The 18,422-nt window shown below is 39.9% G+C and overlaps 1 protein-coding gene across 1 annotated transcript; it reads right to left on the bottom strand.

Moving 5' to 3' along the window:
• Window positions 1-4,111: 4,111 nt before the first annotated feature.
• On the bottom strand, window positions 4,112-5,041 carry LOC128045261 (olfactory receptor 10J5). The gene has a single exon (XM_052637758.1). The coding sequence runs from the start codon at window positions 5,039-5,041 to the stop codon at window positions 4,112-4,114; it is 930 nt and encodes a 309-aa protein (XP_052493718.1).
• Between the last annotated feature and the right edge of the window lie 13,381 nt (window positions 5,042-18,422).

Raw genomic sequence — 18,422 nt, 5'->3', positions numbered from 1 at the left:
CGCTAAAGCTGAAACTCCAGTACTTTGGCCACCTGATGCGAAGATTTGACTCATTGGAAAAGACTCTGATGCTGGGAGGGATTGGGGGCAGTAGCAGAAGGGGACGACCAAGGATGAGATGGCTGGATGCCATCACGGACTCGATGGACACGAATCTGAGTGAACTCCGGGAGATGGTGATGGACAGGGAGGCCTGGCGTGCTGCGATTCATGGGGTCGCAAAGAGTCGGACAGGACTGAGTGACTGAACTGAACTGAACTGAAGTCTGGGAAGACTGATGTGGGGTTCAGAACCTTCACAATAGTGGGAGAACTTCTTTGGTTTCATTATTCTTCAGTCTGTGGGTCACCCACTCAGTGGGTATGGGATTTGATTTTATCATGACTGCACCCCTCCTGCCAACTTGCTGTGACCTCTTCTTTGTCTTCGGAGGTGTGGTACCTTTTTTTGGTGGGTTCCAGTGTCCTCTTTTCAGTGATTATTCAACAACTAGTTGCTTTTTGGTTCTCTCATAGGAGACAAGTGCAAGTCCTTCTACTCTCCCACCTTGAACTGCAAGCCTCTCAGTAAATCCACATGTGCCTTCAGATTATCTATCTACCCTCCATTACCCCTCAGTCTCCCAGGTGAGAACCACTTAAATGTTCCATTTCCCCAGCTTAATGAAAAATAGCAGTGCCCACAGAGACAAAAATAAACAGGGTTAAAGAGTGCTTCTCCAAAAGAGTTTAAGAAAATTATGGAAGCAAATGGTCTATAAAAGAGAGAAGTTGGATTCTGCAGTATGTCTCTGCTAGGATTTGAGGGGAAAAATAAAGAAAATTCTTTGAGATTATGATAGAGAAGGCACATTCACACTTGAGCACAAAATTTAGTAAATAACTCCGTAAAGTTCAAAAGTCCCCTGAAGCCCTTATAAACACTACTCCTGAAGGCACTATGAACCTCAGATTGAGAAACCTATTCTAGAGGGACACCAGTGATGGTTACCATCGAGACTCTGATGTCAGCTATGACATCACCCAACTATGAGAGCCTGCTACGAAGGACACTGGACAAGGAACCCCAGCCCTGCTGATCTCCTCACATTGAGACCTATGGAACAGAGAGTAAATTACAGTCATACAGAAGATGCAATGGTACTATTTGCATATTTCAGAACAGAGAAATAAAATTGGAAAGGAAGGGACAGGAAGTGACCTGGGGATGAAATCACAACAGGAGTGTGCAAAAAGACAGGTGTCCGTATCAATGTTTCTTCATATCTCACAGCTCTGCCTCAGAGCAGAGATAAACTAGTAATAAGATGCACAAAAAAATATTCTTACAACCTTAATCATTGAGGATATAAAATAATGTAGCACGAATATGCTGATTTTTCTATACATTAGTATTGAGAGAAGGATGAAGTCTGCACTATTTTCTGAGAAAAGTGAATTCCAATGACATTTGCCTTAGCCTTTGGAATCAAAACAGCCAATACCTAAGACAACTACTTCAATGCCACTTTAGCTACTAAATAGAAGTATGAAAGCTTCCATAGGTTGAATAGAGAAGAGTCTTTATTAAAAGTGCATCTGGATAAAAGTACAGTTACAGAGAACAGCCACCAATATGTTTTCTCCCAGTTTAGCCTCTAGGGAACAACAGAGATTTTTGCTTTGATTTCGAATAATGAAGAGAGACACATAGAAATGAATAGGAGCCAAGGAACTAACATGGATGGATAATAATAAGTGACAAGATGAGAATGAAGTCGTTATTCAGCAATCAGTTACTACTGTTTCAGTTATTCTTTATCTGTGACAACTATTCTTCATGATACCAACAGGATGTTTAAGTTTTTATAATAAAATTTCAATTGAATATATAATTATGTATAATTATATGTGAAAGATATTTCTAATGCATTGACCTTATTACTTCCAAACATATTTTCATATTAACATATAGCCTCTTGATGAAAGTGATAGAGGAGAGTGAAAAAGTTGGCTTAAAACTCAACATTCAAAAAGCTAAGATCATGGCATCCAGTCCCATCACTTCATGGCAAATCGATGGAGAAACAGTGGAAACAGTGGCAGACTTTATTTTTTGGAGCTCCAAAATCACTGCAGATTGAGACTGCAGCCATGAAATTAAAAGACGCTTGTTCCTTGGAAGAAAAGCTATGACCAACCTAGACAGCATATTAAAAAGCAGAGACATTACTTTGCCAGCAAAGGTCCATCTAGTCAAAGCTATGGTTTTTCCACTAGTCATGTATGGATGTGAGAGTTGGACCGTAAAGAAAGCTGAGTGCCAAAGAACTGATGCTTTTGAGCTGTGCTGTTGGAGAAGACTCTTGAGAGTCCCTTGGACTGCAAGGAAATCAAACCAATCAATCCTAAGGGAAATCAGTCCTGAACATTCACTGGAAGGACTGATGCTGAAGATGAATACTTTGGCCACCTGATGCAAAGAACTGACTCATTGGAAAAGATACTGATGCTGAGAAAGTTTGAAGGCAGGAGGAGAAAGGGATGACAGAGGATGAAACTGTTGGATGGCATCACCGATTCAATGGATATGAGTTTAAGCAAGTTCCAGGAGTTGATGATGGAGAGGGAAGCCTGGCGTGCTGCAGTCTGTGGGGTCACAAAGAACCAGATATGATTGAGCAACTGAACTGAACTGACTGATACCTTGACATGCCTAAAAACAATATCCTTCACAAAATTTTTCCATATCATAATGTTTGTCATCATTGCTTTTAATTTTGCATATGCTAATATGTGTGATGGTAGCTCACTGTGATTTTAATCTGCGTTTCCCTAATGGCTAATATTGAACATGTTCTCATGTACTTGTTTGCCATTAATTAATCTTCAATTAAATATCTGTTCAAATCTGTGGTCCATTTATAACTTGGATTGTTTGCTTTCTTTTGAGTGCTTTTTTTTTTTTTGAGTGCTCTTTATATATTCCAGATCTGATCCCTTTCACATTTGTGAAATGCAAATTTTTTCTAAGCTGTTGTCTCATCTTAGTAATATGTTCTGAGGGTAGAAATTCTTAATTTTGATGAGGTTATTTATCTTTTTTATCTTTTATAAACTGTGCTTTTGGTGTCATACAAAAAATAAACCTTTGCCTAACATAAAGGCACAAATATTTTCTCTTAAAAGTTTTGTAATTTTAGATTTTACATTTAATTCTACCATATTTTTGAGTCAGTTTTGTATAAAGTGCAAGATGTAGATCATAACTGGTGTTTTTGCGCATAGATATCCAGTTGTTCCAGCATGGATTGATAAAACAGTTTCCATTCTCCACTGAATTGCCTTTGTTTCTTAAAAAAAAAGAAAAAGAAAACAAAGTTAACCATATAGGTACAGGTTTCTTTCTGGACTCTAGTTTGTGCCATGAACGTTTTTCTATCTTTCTATCAATACTCTCCTGGTTACTATATTTTTAATGCCCTTTCTCTGTGTTATTATATCCTCATTTTTAATACTGTAGAGTACTTTTATGAAATTTATAAATGCTTATAGTTTATTTTGGCCAAAAAAAAGCCTTTAGATTAATAAAACCTACTTCTCTCTTATAAAAAAAAAAAAATGCTACCCTTTTCTGAGGCTCTTCATTTTTCAATCAGCAGGAGTTAAGAAAACCCTTTCTGAAATGACTGCTACAGGGCAAGTGACTCAGCTTCTGAGAATGAAAGCCGTCCTTGGGCTGTCTCTGTCTCTTCATTTCCTAAGACCTCTTCCACATCTGTTCCAGCTGCCTCTTCTCACATCTTCTTACCAGACTACATCAAGAGTCTGACTGCCTGAGAGGAGCCAGGTAAAATCAAGGCCAAAAGAGGTCTCCAAACAGAACTCCTCAAGCACAGAAACAAGTAGTCTTACTCTGGCTTGGAATGATTCTTTTATCTGGTAACAAAATTCATCAAAGCAAAAACCTTGCTTTCTGCTTTGCCCCTAGAGCATGAAAAAGAAAAGCATTTCAACTCTTTGACATTATTCTCCACAAACACTGTATTTGATGAACTTCTTTATCATGGCATGTTTGTGAGTAGACACATTACATTGAGCCAAAGGTCTTTTGACAAAACAATTCAATCTGTTAAGAACTGTTTCTGCCCACAGCTCTACGCAGGGCATCCTTGACCTCCTTGTTCCTAAGACTGTAAACAACAGGGTTCAGCAGGGGAGTGATGATGGTGTAGGTCACAGAGAGAAGAAGATCTTCTTCTATTGCATTTTCTGATTTGGGCTTGAGATAGGCAATGGCGGCACAGCCGTAGTGGACAACGACCACAGTGAGGTGAGAGGCACATGTGGCAAAGGTCTTCTTCCGGCCCTTGACTGAGGGTATCTTAAGGATGGAAGAGATAATGAGGATGTAGGAAATGAAGACCAGGACAACAGGCACAATAATCACAAGTGAACTTACACCATAATTGATGATCTCATTGACAGTGGTATCAATACAAGAAAGTTTCATGACTGGGTAAATGTCACAGAAGAAGTGCTCCACCACGGTGCCACAGAAGGGCAAGTTGAACATGGCCGTTACATGGAGAACTGCCATAACAAGACCAGTCCCAAAGGACCCACAGACTAACCTAGCACACACGCCTTTGTTCATGAGGACTGTGTACCTCAGGGGCTTGCAGATGGCCACATAACGGTCATAGCCCATTACTGTGAGCAAGAAGCAATTATTAGCGGCCAAGATGGCAAAAAAGAACATCTGAGTTGCACAGCTTCCCAAAGATATAGGCTGGTTATAAAAAATGAGACCAGAAAGCATTCGTGGGATGATGACCAGTGTGTACACTGTCTCTGAGCTAGACAGCATGCTCAGAAAGAAGTACATGGGAGTGTGGAGTTGACGGTCAATGCAGATGACAGTGATAACGATGATGTTCCCAGTTAGAGTGAAAATGTAGGTGGAGAGGAAAACCACAAAGAGGGTTATCTGGTGATTTCCAAAGATGGAGAATCCCAGGAAGATGAATTCTGCCACTTCTGTGAAGTTCTTTCTCTGCATTCTGCTATATCAGTGTCCTAAAGCAACAGAGAGAGGCAGTCATCAAGGGGAAAATTCCCATCAACAATTAGACTTAATAGTAAGGGACAATGATAGCTGAATTGAGTGAACCCAGTTCCCCCTTTGTGACCAGCAAGCTCATGTATATGACCCCTGAATAGAAAGAGAAAACTCTGGTTGCCTCTGTGGGGTTTATACATGTAAATACAACCACTAGGTGCAAACTTGCCCTGCGCATGGAGACTTCTGAGAAAATGCTCACAGCACTGATTTTGGGAAAGGGAAGAGAGAGCCCGGAAAGAGAAATTGCCCTGTGTACTGATCAGTAATGAGGTTTACCACTTAAAACAAACTCCAGGAACAAGAGGCTTACTAATGAAGCGCAAGTCAAGAAAAAGATAAAGATGAAAGTTTTGGGGGGCGATGATATAGCAGAAGAAAGTAATCTGAAAGATGAACTTTGATCAGTCATTACTGGATCTGGTGATAAGGCCACCAATAACTTTTACACGGTATTTCAGTTGAGTTTTGAATCTAGAAACCTCAATTCAGAGAAAGAATGTGGTCCAAACATGTCATCACACCCTCAAAGAATTGCAGGACAATTTGTGTTGTGATCTCTCCACTGAAATTGTTCACTCAAGTCCCACCACAGTAATCTTTTTTGCTGACCTCAGTGGTCCTTTTTAAGAATGAACTCAGGAAGAGAGACAGGTAATTGGGAGAACACGGTTTAGTTTTCACTGTAGTAAGAAAAGGGGAGAAAAATTCAAGTTGTGAACAAGGGAATGCAAGCATCAGAGTTGAGAGGAGGAGGAGAAAGGAGTCTGCCAGCTGCTAGGAGCTGAATTGGCTTATCAATTTTTAAAAATTTGGTGAACACAGAATTTGATATAATTATAAGAAATAGAGTGCACTAGTTCCCTCTACCAAAAAGCCAGAGTACACAATCTGTGTGGAGAATGTACATTTGATTTTGAGGCTCTCTACAGTGATCATTCCATTGCTCTCCCTCCTTTCTTATTTAGAATTATGAAATAGACTTTCTCTCCCACCTGCCATAATTCCCTGAGAGTTGGTTTCGTCGTGGTCACTCCTACAAAACTGTTCTCTCAAATGTCAAAGAAGTCTCCATTGCTAAAAGTGTCAGACTTTGCTTTTTCCTCTTTCTCTTTTCCCTCTGATTCATTTTACACTTCTGAAAACCGTGCCTCCTGGAAACATTCTCTGACCTTAGTTTCCATGACACCACACTAGTTTTCTCTTTTCTCAGCACTAATTTAGTTCTCTCCCATGAAGCTGCTCATTCCACCTATATCGTAATGGAAATGCTGTTCTTTGGTCAATCCTTGGCCTTTGCTTTTTCCTTTCCACACTCTCCTCAGTTTTTCTGGCTATAATCTCTATGTTAATTGCTATCAGATCGCTACTTCTATCGTCAATCTTTTCCTCAAAGAATCCTCTGGATTCTTCTACTTATGGGTCTTGCTGACATAATACATTTTACTTTTTCAAAAACTAATAAACATTTACCCTCTTATATTTGGGGCATATACCCTCTACATCTTGGGCTTCCCTGGTGGCTCAGATGGTAAAGAATCTGCCTGCAAATTCAGGAGACCCAAGTTCAGTCCCTGGGTTGGGAAGATCGCCTGGAGAAGGAAATGGCAACCCACTCCAGTATTCTGCCTGCAGAACCCCATGGACAGAGGAGCCTGGCAGGCTACAGTCCATGGAGTCACAAAGAGTCAGACACAACTGAGCAACTAAGCACAAGCACTCTTTATCTTAACTTCTGTCTTTCTTGATGACCTCACCATTATTCCAGTCAACAAAGGTCAGCATTTTGGAGTCACATGTACATCATCATCACATTCAATGGAATTCATTCTTAAATAATATCTACTGTCTCTCCCAATGTCTGGATTCACAATGACCCTCATAAGACTAGGGTACCAAATCCTCTAGTCAGGAAATAAAACCTATTCCCATTCTAAAACATATATGGAAATGCAAAGAACTACAAAAGCCAAAGCAATTTCTAAAAAGAGTTTAAAAACTTACACTATTGCAATTGAAGACTACAGTAATCGAGGCAGCATAGTACTGGTATAAGGATAGACATACAACTCAGTGGAACAAAACACAGATCAAAAATGATCCACATATACATGGTCAATTAATTTTTTTACAAAGTTTTTAAATATCTTAATAATAGTATTATCAACAAATGTTGCTGTTACAAACAATTGGATAGCTAGACAGAAAAAAATAAACCTCAAATCTTACCTCATGCCATATTCAAAAAAATCAAAGTAAATCAAAGACATAGATATAAAAGTTAAAACAAAAATTCTAGATGAAAATATGTGATAAAATCATGACCTTGGAAAGAGAAAATTTCCTAGACACAAAATAAAACAGCATAAACTATAAAAGGACAAAATCACAAACTGAACTTCATCAAAATAAAGCTTCTATGCTTCAATAGACATTGTTAGAAAAATGAAAAGGAAAGCCACAGACTGGGAAAAAATATCCACAATATACATATCTAAACCTGTATTCAAATGTATAAAGAATTCTTAGAGCTCAATACTAAGAGACATTTTTTAAACTGGAAAAATATTTAAATAGACATTTTACATAAGAAGATATACAAATGGTGAGTAAGTACATGAAAGAATTCTCAACATCACAGCCTTATTAGCCACCAGAGAAATGTAAAGTAACACCCTGAGATACTACTCCATGCCCATTCAAATGGCTAATATTAAAAACTTGACAACCCCTAATGTTGTCAGGGAAGCAAAAGAATTGGAACTCTAAAATATTGATGGCAGTCTTATAAAACAGTACAACCAATCTGTAAAACAGTTTGGCATATTTTTAGAAAGATAAATACATACTTACTCCATGATTCAATATTTTTCCTAAGTATTTACACAAGAGAAATTAAAACTCATGTCCATATAGAGAAGCGAACATGAATATCCTAGAAGCCTTATTCCTAAAAGCCAAAAACTGAAAACCACTGAAACTTTTATGGTGTATCTATACAATGAAATACGGCTTAGCAATAAAAGGAGCAGATTACTAATACAAACAACATGACTGATCCTTTCCAGCCTTATATTAAACCGAAGAAGTCAGACATAAAAGAGTGGATACAATGTGATTCCATTTATAGGACACTCTAGAAAATATAATTTTAGTCTACGCTTGCAATAAAGCAAGAGGTGGTTACCAGAATTGGTACAGGGAATTGGCTAAAAGAACACTAGGGAACCTTTAGGGATAAAGGGAATGTTCATGATTATGATGGTAGTTACACAGTCATATAAAGTTAACAAAATTCACCAAAATGTATACCTATATTGGTGCATTTTGTTACATTATTTACAGTAAACATGGTGTTTATCACATTGTGTAACATTATATAGTACAATAGGATGTAATGCAATATACCTCATCTAAGTTGATTTTTAAAAAGATTCTCATTTGGCCAAAAATAAGATCCTATGGCTGCAAATCTGTCACTGCTGGATCCACAGTTCTTTAGGGTCTCACTGTGATGTAGAAAGCATGGGAATTGGCTGGGACTTGGGGAGTCAGAACCTGATGTGGAATCTCCTAACGTCATAACACATGGTCTCGGGGACTTCCCTGATGGCCTAGTGGTTAGAAGGCAATGGCACCCCACTCCAGTACTCTTGCCTGGAAAATCCCATGGATGGAGGAGCCTGGAAGGCTGCAGTCCATGGGGTCACTGAGGGTCTGATATGACTGAACGATTTCACTTTCGCTTTTCACTTTCATGCATTGGAGAAGGAAATGGCAACCCACTCCAGCGTTCTTGCCTTGAGAATCCCAGGGACGGGGGAGACTGGTGGGCTGCCATCTATGGGGTCGCACAGAGTCGGACACGACTGAAGTGACTTAGTAGTAGTAGTAGTAGTGCAGGGGGCATGGGTTCAATCCCTTGTTGGGGAACTAAGATCCCACATGCGACATGGGGTGGCCAAAAAAAAAAAAAGAAAGAAAACCAAGATGCGTGTGGTCTTGGGCAAATCATTTAAAATTTTTCTTGGTGTGGCTCTATGACAGGAAGAAACCATCCAAGTATTTTTTTAACAGTCAACAAAAACAAAGAAGAAAACAGTGTGAGACAATGGAAGATGGAAAGACAGAGAGAAATTATTTCTAGATTATCCTCGGGAAAATAAGAACATTGAAACAGCAGAATACAATGAAAAGATAGAATAGCTAATGTTTTAATCAGGAAGATTACATTCCAAATAGAAAAAGAGAAAAAAAAGCTTGAAGATGCAAAGAGAACTGCATTTACAAGAAAAGAAATTATTACAGAGTGTACTGATATTTACAACAAATCATGTATGTTATTTAAATTGGAGTGAACTTGTTAGGAAGTGAGAAGGAACTTAAAACATGCAACTTTGGCCAACCTCACAAAAAATATTACATGCGAATTATTCTTGCAAAAAAACAAAAACTCTATTACCTCCTCTCCAGAGACCTTGAAACACAAATTTCAAGATGCCAGGGACTCTTTAAAAATCTATAATTATTATAGCTATCTGAAGAAGCCAGAAAAAGAAAAACACTTGATCATAGGATAGGAAAGAATCTGCCAGGCTGTGCCTTTTTTTTTTTTTAAAGACATGAGCCCAGTTGGCATGTCTTTGCAGCTTCCCATCCCAGAACTCCAGATCCTGGCCCAAAAAGGATGCAGGAGCACAAGGGGCTAGAGCTTGCTTAAGTTAAGACACACATACAGGTAACCCAAGCACATTGCAAACTTAATCTGAAAGCATCTACAAAAGCAAAAACCCCTGGTGCTTCTTCAGGGCTTTACAATCTTACAATCACTTTCTCTCTCTCTAGATAGGACTGGAGCTTAGAGAAAAAGAGGCACATGACACGCACACTGGCCCTGAAAGTTACGTCTGTAGGAGGAGGAGAAGGAAAATGTATAAACTCAGACATCATGAGAAGACTCTCCAAGGAAAAGCCATGTTGACTAGCCCAGTTCTCCAGGGTCTCTATTCCTCAGAACTTCCCGAGTGTCTCAAGGGAATGAACAGAGTCAGATTCCAGACAGGTGTCAAGGGATCTTATTAAAAAGAGGACTTTATTTTTTCCAAATGGTTGGTGATTTGTGATCCTGAAGCCATCCTCTCAGATGGTGTCTCTGCCCCTATCACGGACTTTAGAAGATGAGAGATTAGCCTCTATACCGCTTCCAAGAGAGGGCACTTAAGTACATAAACAGTATTTCCCAAGGACACTCATTTGTTAATAAATTCCATTTCCATTTTAGCAAGACAGATTTTCTTAGCCTGAGTATTAGCAGTTAGACTCCTTCTGGGAGACTTTCCAACAAATATGTCATGCTCCTGGCATTCAGAGTTCCCTTTTGTTGTTATTGTTTAGTTGCTAAGTTGTATCCAGCTCATGTCCCCATGGACTGTAGCCCACCAGGTCCCTCTGTCCATGGGATTTTGCAGGCAAGAATACTGAGTGCATCACCATTTCCTCCTCAGGGGACTGAACCCATGGCCTCCTGTCTTCTGCATTATAAGCGGATTCTTTACCTCCGGAGCCATCCATGGCTCCCTATCTTTGCCCAATGCCCACTCCTCTGGACTGATCCAAATCCCTTTTCCCTGAGCACCCTTCAAGACTCTTCCAAGACTGCAGCAAATGATGTTTTAATTTTTCCACTTGATCTATGCTTATTCCTCCCTTTCCTACATGGAAGTTACAATATAGTGTAAAGGCTTTAATGTACTTTTCCTTCCTCCTTATACCTTATGGTATAAGGTCATTCTATCAGACTAGATATGTACACCTCCAATTTAACACACAAATGCCAGGATCATAATCAAGCAGTCATGTTAACTATGACACCTGTTTCTATCCAGTTATATGTTCTCAAACCTCCAGAGCATTTCAGTGGAAGTCAGAATAAGGAACTCTTTAATAGCCCCAAATCCTGTTCTATATTGTTTCAAATCCAGTCATCTCTTGTTTCAGTCTTTTCCTTTTACAGAGTTTACAGTGACCTTGATAATTTGCATAATCCTTGACTTTAGAAGTTATCTGAAGCACATTCATAAATTCTTTAGTTAATCCTCAGTTATCTCCGACATTGGGCTTCCCTGGTGGCTCAGGGTTGAAGAATCCACCTGCCAAGCAAGAGATGTGGGTTCAATCCCTGGTTTGGAAAGATCCCCTGGAGGAGGAAGTGGCAACCCATTGCAGTATTCTTGCCTGGAGAATTCCGTGGACAGACGAGCCTGGTGGGCTACAGTCCTTGGGGTCACAAAAGAGTCAGACATGACTTAGAGACTAAACAACCACACAGTCTCCAGCATCTCTGCTCCCTCCTAGCTTAAGTTTCTCTCAGGCCTGACAAAGGCAATACCATTACTGATTTCCATTCCCCCAACACTTGAGATTTTTAACAAGATTTCAAACTTATAGGAAAGTTGCAAGTATACTACAGGGAACTCCTACATACTCTTTCCTGGATTCACCAATTGTTTATATTTTGCCTCATCTGTCTCTCCTAAATCTAACTCTAAAGGAGTTGAGAGTAAGTTGGATACATCGTGCCCCTACAGCCTTAAATACTCCTTTGAAAGTTTTCTAAGAAAAAGGAAATTCTATCACACAGCACAGTGAAATTACAAAGACACGGAGTCAAGAACCACTGTCACTCATCTCAACACTTACTGGCAGGAAACAGAAATTAGACCCAGATTTCAGTTCTGCATATCACAATACCAATGCTTCCCCTTCCAAAATGCAAAATATCATACCCCTTCCGATTCTTCCTAACCCAGTAATGCTTTTGCCCAAGGGCCTGAGAAAGAATAACTTATTTTAGAAAAGAAAGAGCAGGAGGAGAATTAGAGCCCCCCAACCTTACCTCTTCTCCTTCCACCTGATCAAGGACATTGTTTCCCAAAGAAGCTAATCTCCTGAGTTAATGATCACCCAATGCTCATGTCCATCTAGAAAATCTACAAAGATTCATCCCCATTTTTCCCATGTCCCAAATAATTTCTCTTACTTTCCTTTTTACTGTTGCTCAACTATCTTCCCAGGCAAGACTAAGTACCACTTTCTCTTTAAATTCCTTCCCCCTCCTCAAATTTACAGAAAAGTTGAAAGTGCAATACAAAGAACTTTTTCTTGAACCATTAGAGTAAGTTTTTGAGACAGAGCTTATCACCTTTAAATACTTTCGTAGTCCCTACAAACAAGAACATTCACCTACGTACCACAAAGTCATCACCCCAATCAGGAAAGTAACACTGACTCACTATCTTCTAATCCTCAGATCCCATTCAGTGTTTTGCCAGGTGTCCAAAACATAAATCCAGCTCAGAATCAAGCTTTGCATTTATTGGCATGCTTTGTTAATCTTCTTTAGTTTAGAACAGTCTCTCAGCAATCCCTTGTCTGTCCTAACTTGGATATTTCCAAAGATTACAAGTTGGGTATTTTATTAAAAGTCTCTGAAGTTTAATTTGTCTAATGTCTTCTCATGATTAGAAGCAGGTTATGGATCTTTGGCAGGACAGAAGTGACATTGTGCTTTTTCACTGCATGCTATCAAGAGGCACATGGTTCTGAGTTATCCCACTTCTAATGATATCCAGCTGGATTGCTTAAAGTGGCATAAGTCAAGATTCTCTACTTTGAAGTACTCTTTCTCTTAAAATTAATAAAATATTTTTCAGGGAGGTAGTTTTGATAATTGCTTGATAAATACATTTTCCTGTTCTTTATCAATTATTTATATATATATATCATTTTATGATTCATTGTTTACATTGTTTATTCAATATATTATAATTATTTTGACAATTTATATTGATTCTTAAGTTATTTTCAGTTTGCTCAGTGAAATCACCTTCAAGCTGACTTTGGTGTCCTTTTGACACGTTCATATTATTCTTTGATCATTTCCTTCCTTTCTGGTTTTAAAAATAAAAGTCCAGACTCTGTGTTTCCCTGCCTGAGACCTAGAATTAACCATTTCCCCAAGCATTACTGGTTCTTTTTACTGATATGCAGTATATAGAAAGGAAGTTCTGGATCTGCTTTCAGGCACTTGCATTGGAAACATGTGACTCAAATACACACACAGACAGTGAAAATCATGAGTTCACAGCAATATCTCCAATTTCCATCTGTTCCCTTATCTCTTCACTTATTGTAATTCCACAAATTTATATTAACATTATAATTCAACAAATATCTAATGAGTCCCTAAGATATATACGAAGCAAAGTGCTAGATGACGGGTGGGATCTCAGAGATAAGGATAAAATAGAATATTTTGTGAGATTTTGTAAGGGTGTTTAGAGGAATACACAAATAACTATACTGTGAGATAATATTGTAATAACAGAAAAATGCCATAATAATGACTTTCAAGAACTTACTCTGTAAAAAGCACTGTGTATCTTCTGGCCACTAAAACCTCACAAAGGGTGGCAACTTATGTTACTATACACATATGAGGAGTTAAATGTTCAAACAGTTTCAGTGTTTGCTTGAGGTTCCAAATTTAGAAATGAGAGTGCTCTGCTTAGAGTCCATATTTGTCCAATTCCCAAATCTTTTTCCTGCATCACTATGGCATTCAGAAGATGGAAATATCCCATCTGTCAGGAGATCAGGAAAGACTTCATGAGGCAAGTGGCATATAAGATAGACTTTCAAGAACTGGGGTTTTGAGAAACAGATATGTCTGAAAGCTACTTAGATTACAGAGAAGAGAATGAATCAAAGAATTTAAAGGGGAGACCCAGGGCATATATTCAAAAGTAGAAGACTTTGAGTACACAATAGAATTTGTGAAGGAAGTAAGACAAGACCAATAGATTGGAAAAGAACTGTAAATGGTTCTAGACTCCAGGAAAATGAGCCTGTGTTTCATTCAAGATACAAAAGGTAACCTAAGCCCAACTCCACCACTGAACCTAACCAAGGTTATCAGAAGAATGACAATGTGGAGAACTGCTTCCAGGAAGTGACAATTAGGGTCTGGCCAGCTTTCAGGATTAGAAGAGAAGAAAAAGAGATTCTGAAAGGCAATTACTGAATCAGGGCAATGAGGCTGGGAGGCAAGATGAAGTGAAGGGGATGAGGTACTGACCAAAACAAAAGGGGAGTGGTCAGGAGGAGAAGAACCAAAATAAGATGTAGAGCAGTTGAATGGGATTTATTTTTTTTAATAGTTTTTTATTTTTTTAATTTTAAAATCTTTAATTCTTACATGTGTTCCCAAACATGAACCCCCCTCCCACCTCCCTCCCCATAACATCTCTGTGGGTCATCCCCATGCACCAGCCCCATTTAAAGTGGAATAGATAGAATAATGTCTATGCGTAAACAACTTCAGTTTGAAATATGGAGGGGAGAGCAAGGTTGAGTTATTGTAACTCCAACACTTGATGTTTGTAACTCCAATACAAAAGAAATGGAGGTTACTAGATATAGCCCAGCAAAAAAAGCCACTCTCTAATCTACAAAACCTAAATACTGCACGGCACACAAGAGAAGTTCATTAAAATTGTGTTTACATAAAAAAAAAGAAAATGTGTTTAGTAAACGTACACCTGAATGGATGTGAAGGCAGTATCACCACATACAAACACTGAACCTCACCTTGACAAGCTTGGGGCAGAAGAGAACAAAGCTGTCAGATTCTGACATCTGAAGATGGTGAATGAGGGTCTGGGAGGTCAAGTCATAAGGAGAAAGGGGAAAGGAAAAGGGAAAGATGAAAGATGTCTCAGGACAATTCTTTAGAAACCAGAGGTGGTGTCCCCCATTGCTCTGAATCTCTGTAGCAAAGTGCTGGCATGTCATACTGAGTTAGTAACAGAGAGGTGGATTCTGTGGCTACAGCAGAAGCCAGAATCCCAGAATACCCTCACAAATAGACTGTCTCACAGAAGAATAAGAGGAAAAGAAGTCCCTGCCCCCACAGCTCATGAGAGGCCTGAGTTCAGGCAGACTCCCCTCCCACCCACATGGCTCAGGAACTCCCAGCAGAGCACAGGGCCATCGGCAAAGGGGCCCCTGGAGAGTGGAATCAGGCCCTTCTGATGTGGCTGGTGTGGCCTCTTATCTCACCCATAACACCACAGCTCCACACCACTCTCTCCCGGCACAGAATCTGGGTCACAGTGGAGTGGAGCTCTGGCTGTCGTCTGTATCTAATAAGTAGCCCTCCCTTCCCCACCAGCGGCACCACGGGGCAGGCCTGGAAAATCACTCACACATTATTGGTGCTCTCCATCCCCCAACCCACCCAGAGGTGAATATAAACCCTGAACAGCCTGAGACTCTCTACGTAGGTGAGTCAGAAGCTGGCTAGATAACCAACCACTGGGTTGTCTGCTACACTCATGCTGGTCACCCCTGCTTCTCTAACAGCCCCAGGCCAAGAACATAGCTGCTGCTATGGGTCTCTGTTACCACCTCCCAGAAGCCTTTGCTCAGGCAGGTTAGAAGGTCAGGGTGCATAAGTCTATGTGGTAGGGAAAGTATGAATGGAGAGATCATGGGAAGGAAAGACTAGAGGTTATTAAATACATGACTGAATTTATGACTTCTCCTATTGACATTTTAAGTGAAAATTGTTGTAGCTTCTTCTTTCTCTCACAGACATGAATAGGAGGGTGTTTATTTTTTCCTAAATGGTCTAGTAACACTCATGTGAGCTTGATCACACAGCTGGAGAAACCTCTGTAGAACTTCACTCTGTGTCTTTGAGCTTATCCTGACCTCTCCCCATGTCTCAAGCATTTTCTCCTACAGCTACAGGCCAATAAAATGAGATGACCTTTTTTTTTTTTTTTAACTGCACTGCATCTTCATTGCTGTGGGCAGGCTTTCTCTAGTTGCATCAAGCAGGGGCTCCTCTTTAGAGGCAGGGCACGGGCTTCTCATTGTGGTGGCTCTTGTTGCCGAGCACAGGCTCTAGGCACTCGGGCTTCAGCAGTTGAAGCGCATGGGCTCTGTAGCTGTGGCCACAGGCTTAGTGGCCCTGTAGCATGTGGAATCTTCCCAGACCAGGGCTCAAACCTGTGTCCCCTACATTGGCAGGCAGATCCCTAACCACTGGACCACCAGGGGATCTTGAGATGATTGCTTTTAAGCCTAGGACTGGAGAGTAGAGTGTTATCTTGTGGGTGACAAGATTTTCTCCAGGGTCTATAAGGAGTTCCTTGCCCAGGCGGGCATCTGTGCCAGTAAGGAGTCATCCTCTGGTACTGCCAGATTCTGGGTCAACAGGCAGCTTTGGGTGAGAAAGGTACTCAAACAGGGTTACTCTGTGAGGACTCACCCCCTATTGTCCTGGGGAAGGATCAGAATTCCTATTGAGGTGGGTTTGATCAGAGCCAGGCCTTTATGGGAGAGATTGGATTGGGGATTTTTATCTGTCCATCTCTAGAAGAGACCGGCAGGCTTGCGTATGGGGGTATCTCCATCTGACCCAGAGTCCTGGAGTGGTGGGCACTGAACAGTGAAATGCAGGATTACGTGCTGACCAGGCATCAGAAGTTGAGCTGAAATTCTGTTCCAACAGGACAAAGATAGCGAGAAGGAAAATTACCCACAGGAAAGACCAGCTCTAAAGTCAATTACACTGATCCCCTATGGCTATTGCTATTTTCTTTGAAACATCCTATCTATTGAAATGCTTAATTTACAGTAAAAGCACAATGACTTCTAGCATTTGTTCAATATTTTTTATGGCCCCAAACATCTTTTATTTAAGGCTCATATTTTTGAGTTGTGTTGTTATTCAGAAAATAAGAAATAACCAGTGTGCAATAAAAACAAAATCTGTTGTAAGAGAAAAAAAAAAGTAAAGGGTTTAACTTCTACTAGTAAGAGAAGATTTTGGACTTCCCACTCAAAGGAACTTATTCTTATTTTACTCACAACTCTTTGTCTCTGTGGAACTTCACTGAGGACCTGTTACTCGGGATTTCCAGGACACAGTTAGTAGAAACAGAAGGTTAGAACAGGTCAGGGGATGCTGTACTCACTAAGAGATACGGCTCCTCCTTCCTCTAGAGTACATCCCCAAAGCTGATCTAATAAAATACACATCTGGAAATCAGGGGAACACAGCTGTCTGGGGCCACATAGTCCACAGTAAATCTTCACCTCCAGTAGCCCTTGAGTGCCTGCATGCTAAGTTGCTTCAGTGCTGCCCAGCTCTTTGCGATACTATGGACTGTAGCCCGCCAGGCTCCTCTGTCCATGGGATTCTCCAGGCAAGAATACTGGAGTGTGTTGCCCATACCCTCCTTAGGGGATCTTCCCGACCCAGGGATTGAACCCACATCTCTTACGCCTCCTGCATTGGCAGGCAGGTTCTTTACCACTAGCACCACCTGGGAAGATCCCTATAGCCCCTGGAATGCCATGAAATAATTATTGACATAACAGTGTGCCAAAGTCATCAAGAAAATAATTATTAATAACTCTCATGTCACCTTTGCTTAAAATCCCTCTAAGATTCCCAGGCATTTATAGCAGAAGTTAAATATTTTGGCAAGAAACATGAGTTGCTAAAGGATTTGACTACTTGTCTGAAGGCCCTGCAAATAAAATATTCAGCCTATTGATTGGTATGTAATCTATGTCAATGATATTGCAATTAATATCTGGGAAATAGTGAAGAACAGGAGAGCCTTCTGCAATATCCATGAGGTTGCAAAGAATCAGACATAACTTAGCGACTAAACAACAACAAAAAAATATAATCAACAATACATCATTTGTTGTATTATTGTGATTAATAAAATGTAATAAATAATATTAATAGCATCATATATTTTAGTAGTATTTTAGTATATGTTAGTATTTTATTATTATATAAAATACTATAATTAATAATATTAGTGTACTCTATATATTGCTTACTATATTATCATTGTTGTTTTTGTGTGAAACACATCCCACACTGTCTTGTTCTTAGTTGGTGCTTAGGGAGAGTGGGTTTTCAATTCTGTCAACTCCTTTGCCAAACAGAAAAGAGCAAAAGATTCTAGATTCAGGAGGGAGTAGTCCCAGTTTAGCACATCACAGGGGCACTGGCCTTAGTTTGCAGAGAGTGGAGTCAATGAAGATCAGAAAACAAGAAACAGCCAAGGGTTTAACCCACCTCACCATCCTCTCCCTCCCACCAAAAGTTAAAACCAACCTAAGAGAAGACATAATAGGTGATGAAAGGCGTTTAGGCACAGGAACAGCACAACGTAATGAAAACAGAAGATTTCAGAGAGACATGATCAAGTTAGAGTAACCATCTGAGCCT

The sequence above is a fragment of the Budorcas taxicolor genome, chromosome 3 (genome assembly GCF_023091745.1).
Source record: "Budorcas taxicolor isolate Tak-1 chromosome 3, Takin1.1, whole genome shotgun sequence".
Classification (NCBI taxonomy): Eukaryota; Metazoa; Chordata; class Mammalia; order Artiodactyla; family Bovidae; genus Budorcas; species Budorcas taxicolor.
This window is presented reverse-complemented; position numbering and strand designations above follow the sequence as displayed.

What these genes read in the sequence shown, in the direction of transcription:
- LOC128045261 (XM_052637758.1), bottom strand. Translation starts at nt 5,041, where the DNA reads ATGCAGAGAAAGAACTTCACAGAAGTGGCAGAATTCATCTTCCTGGGA.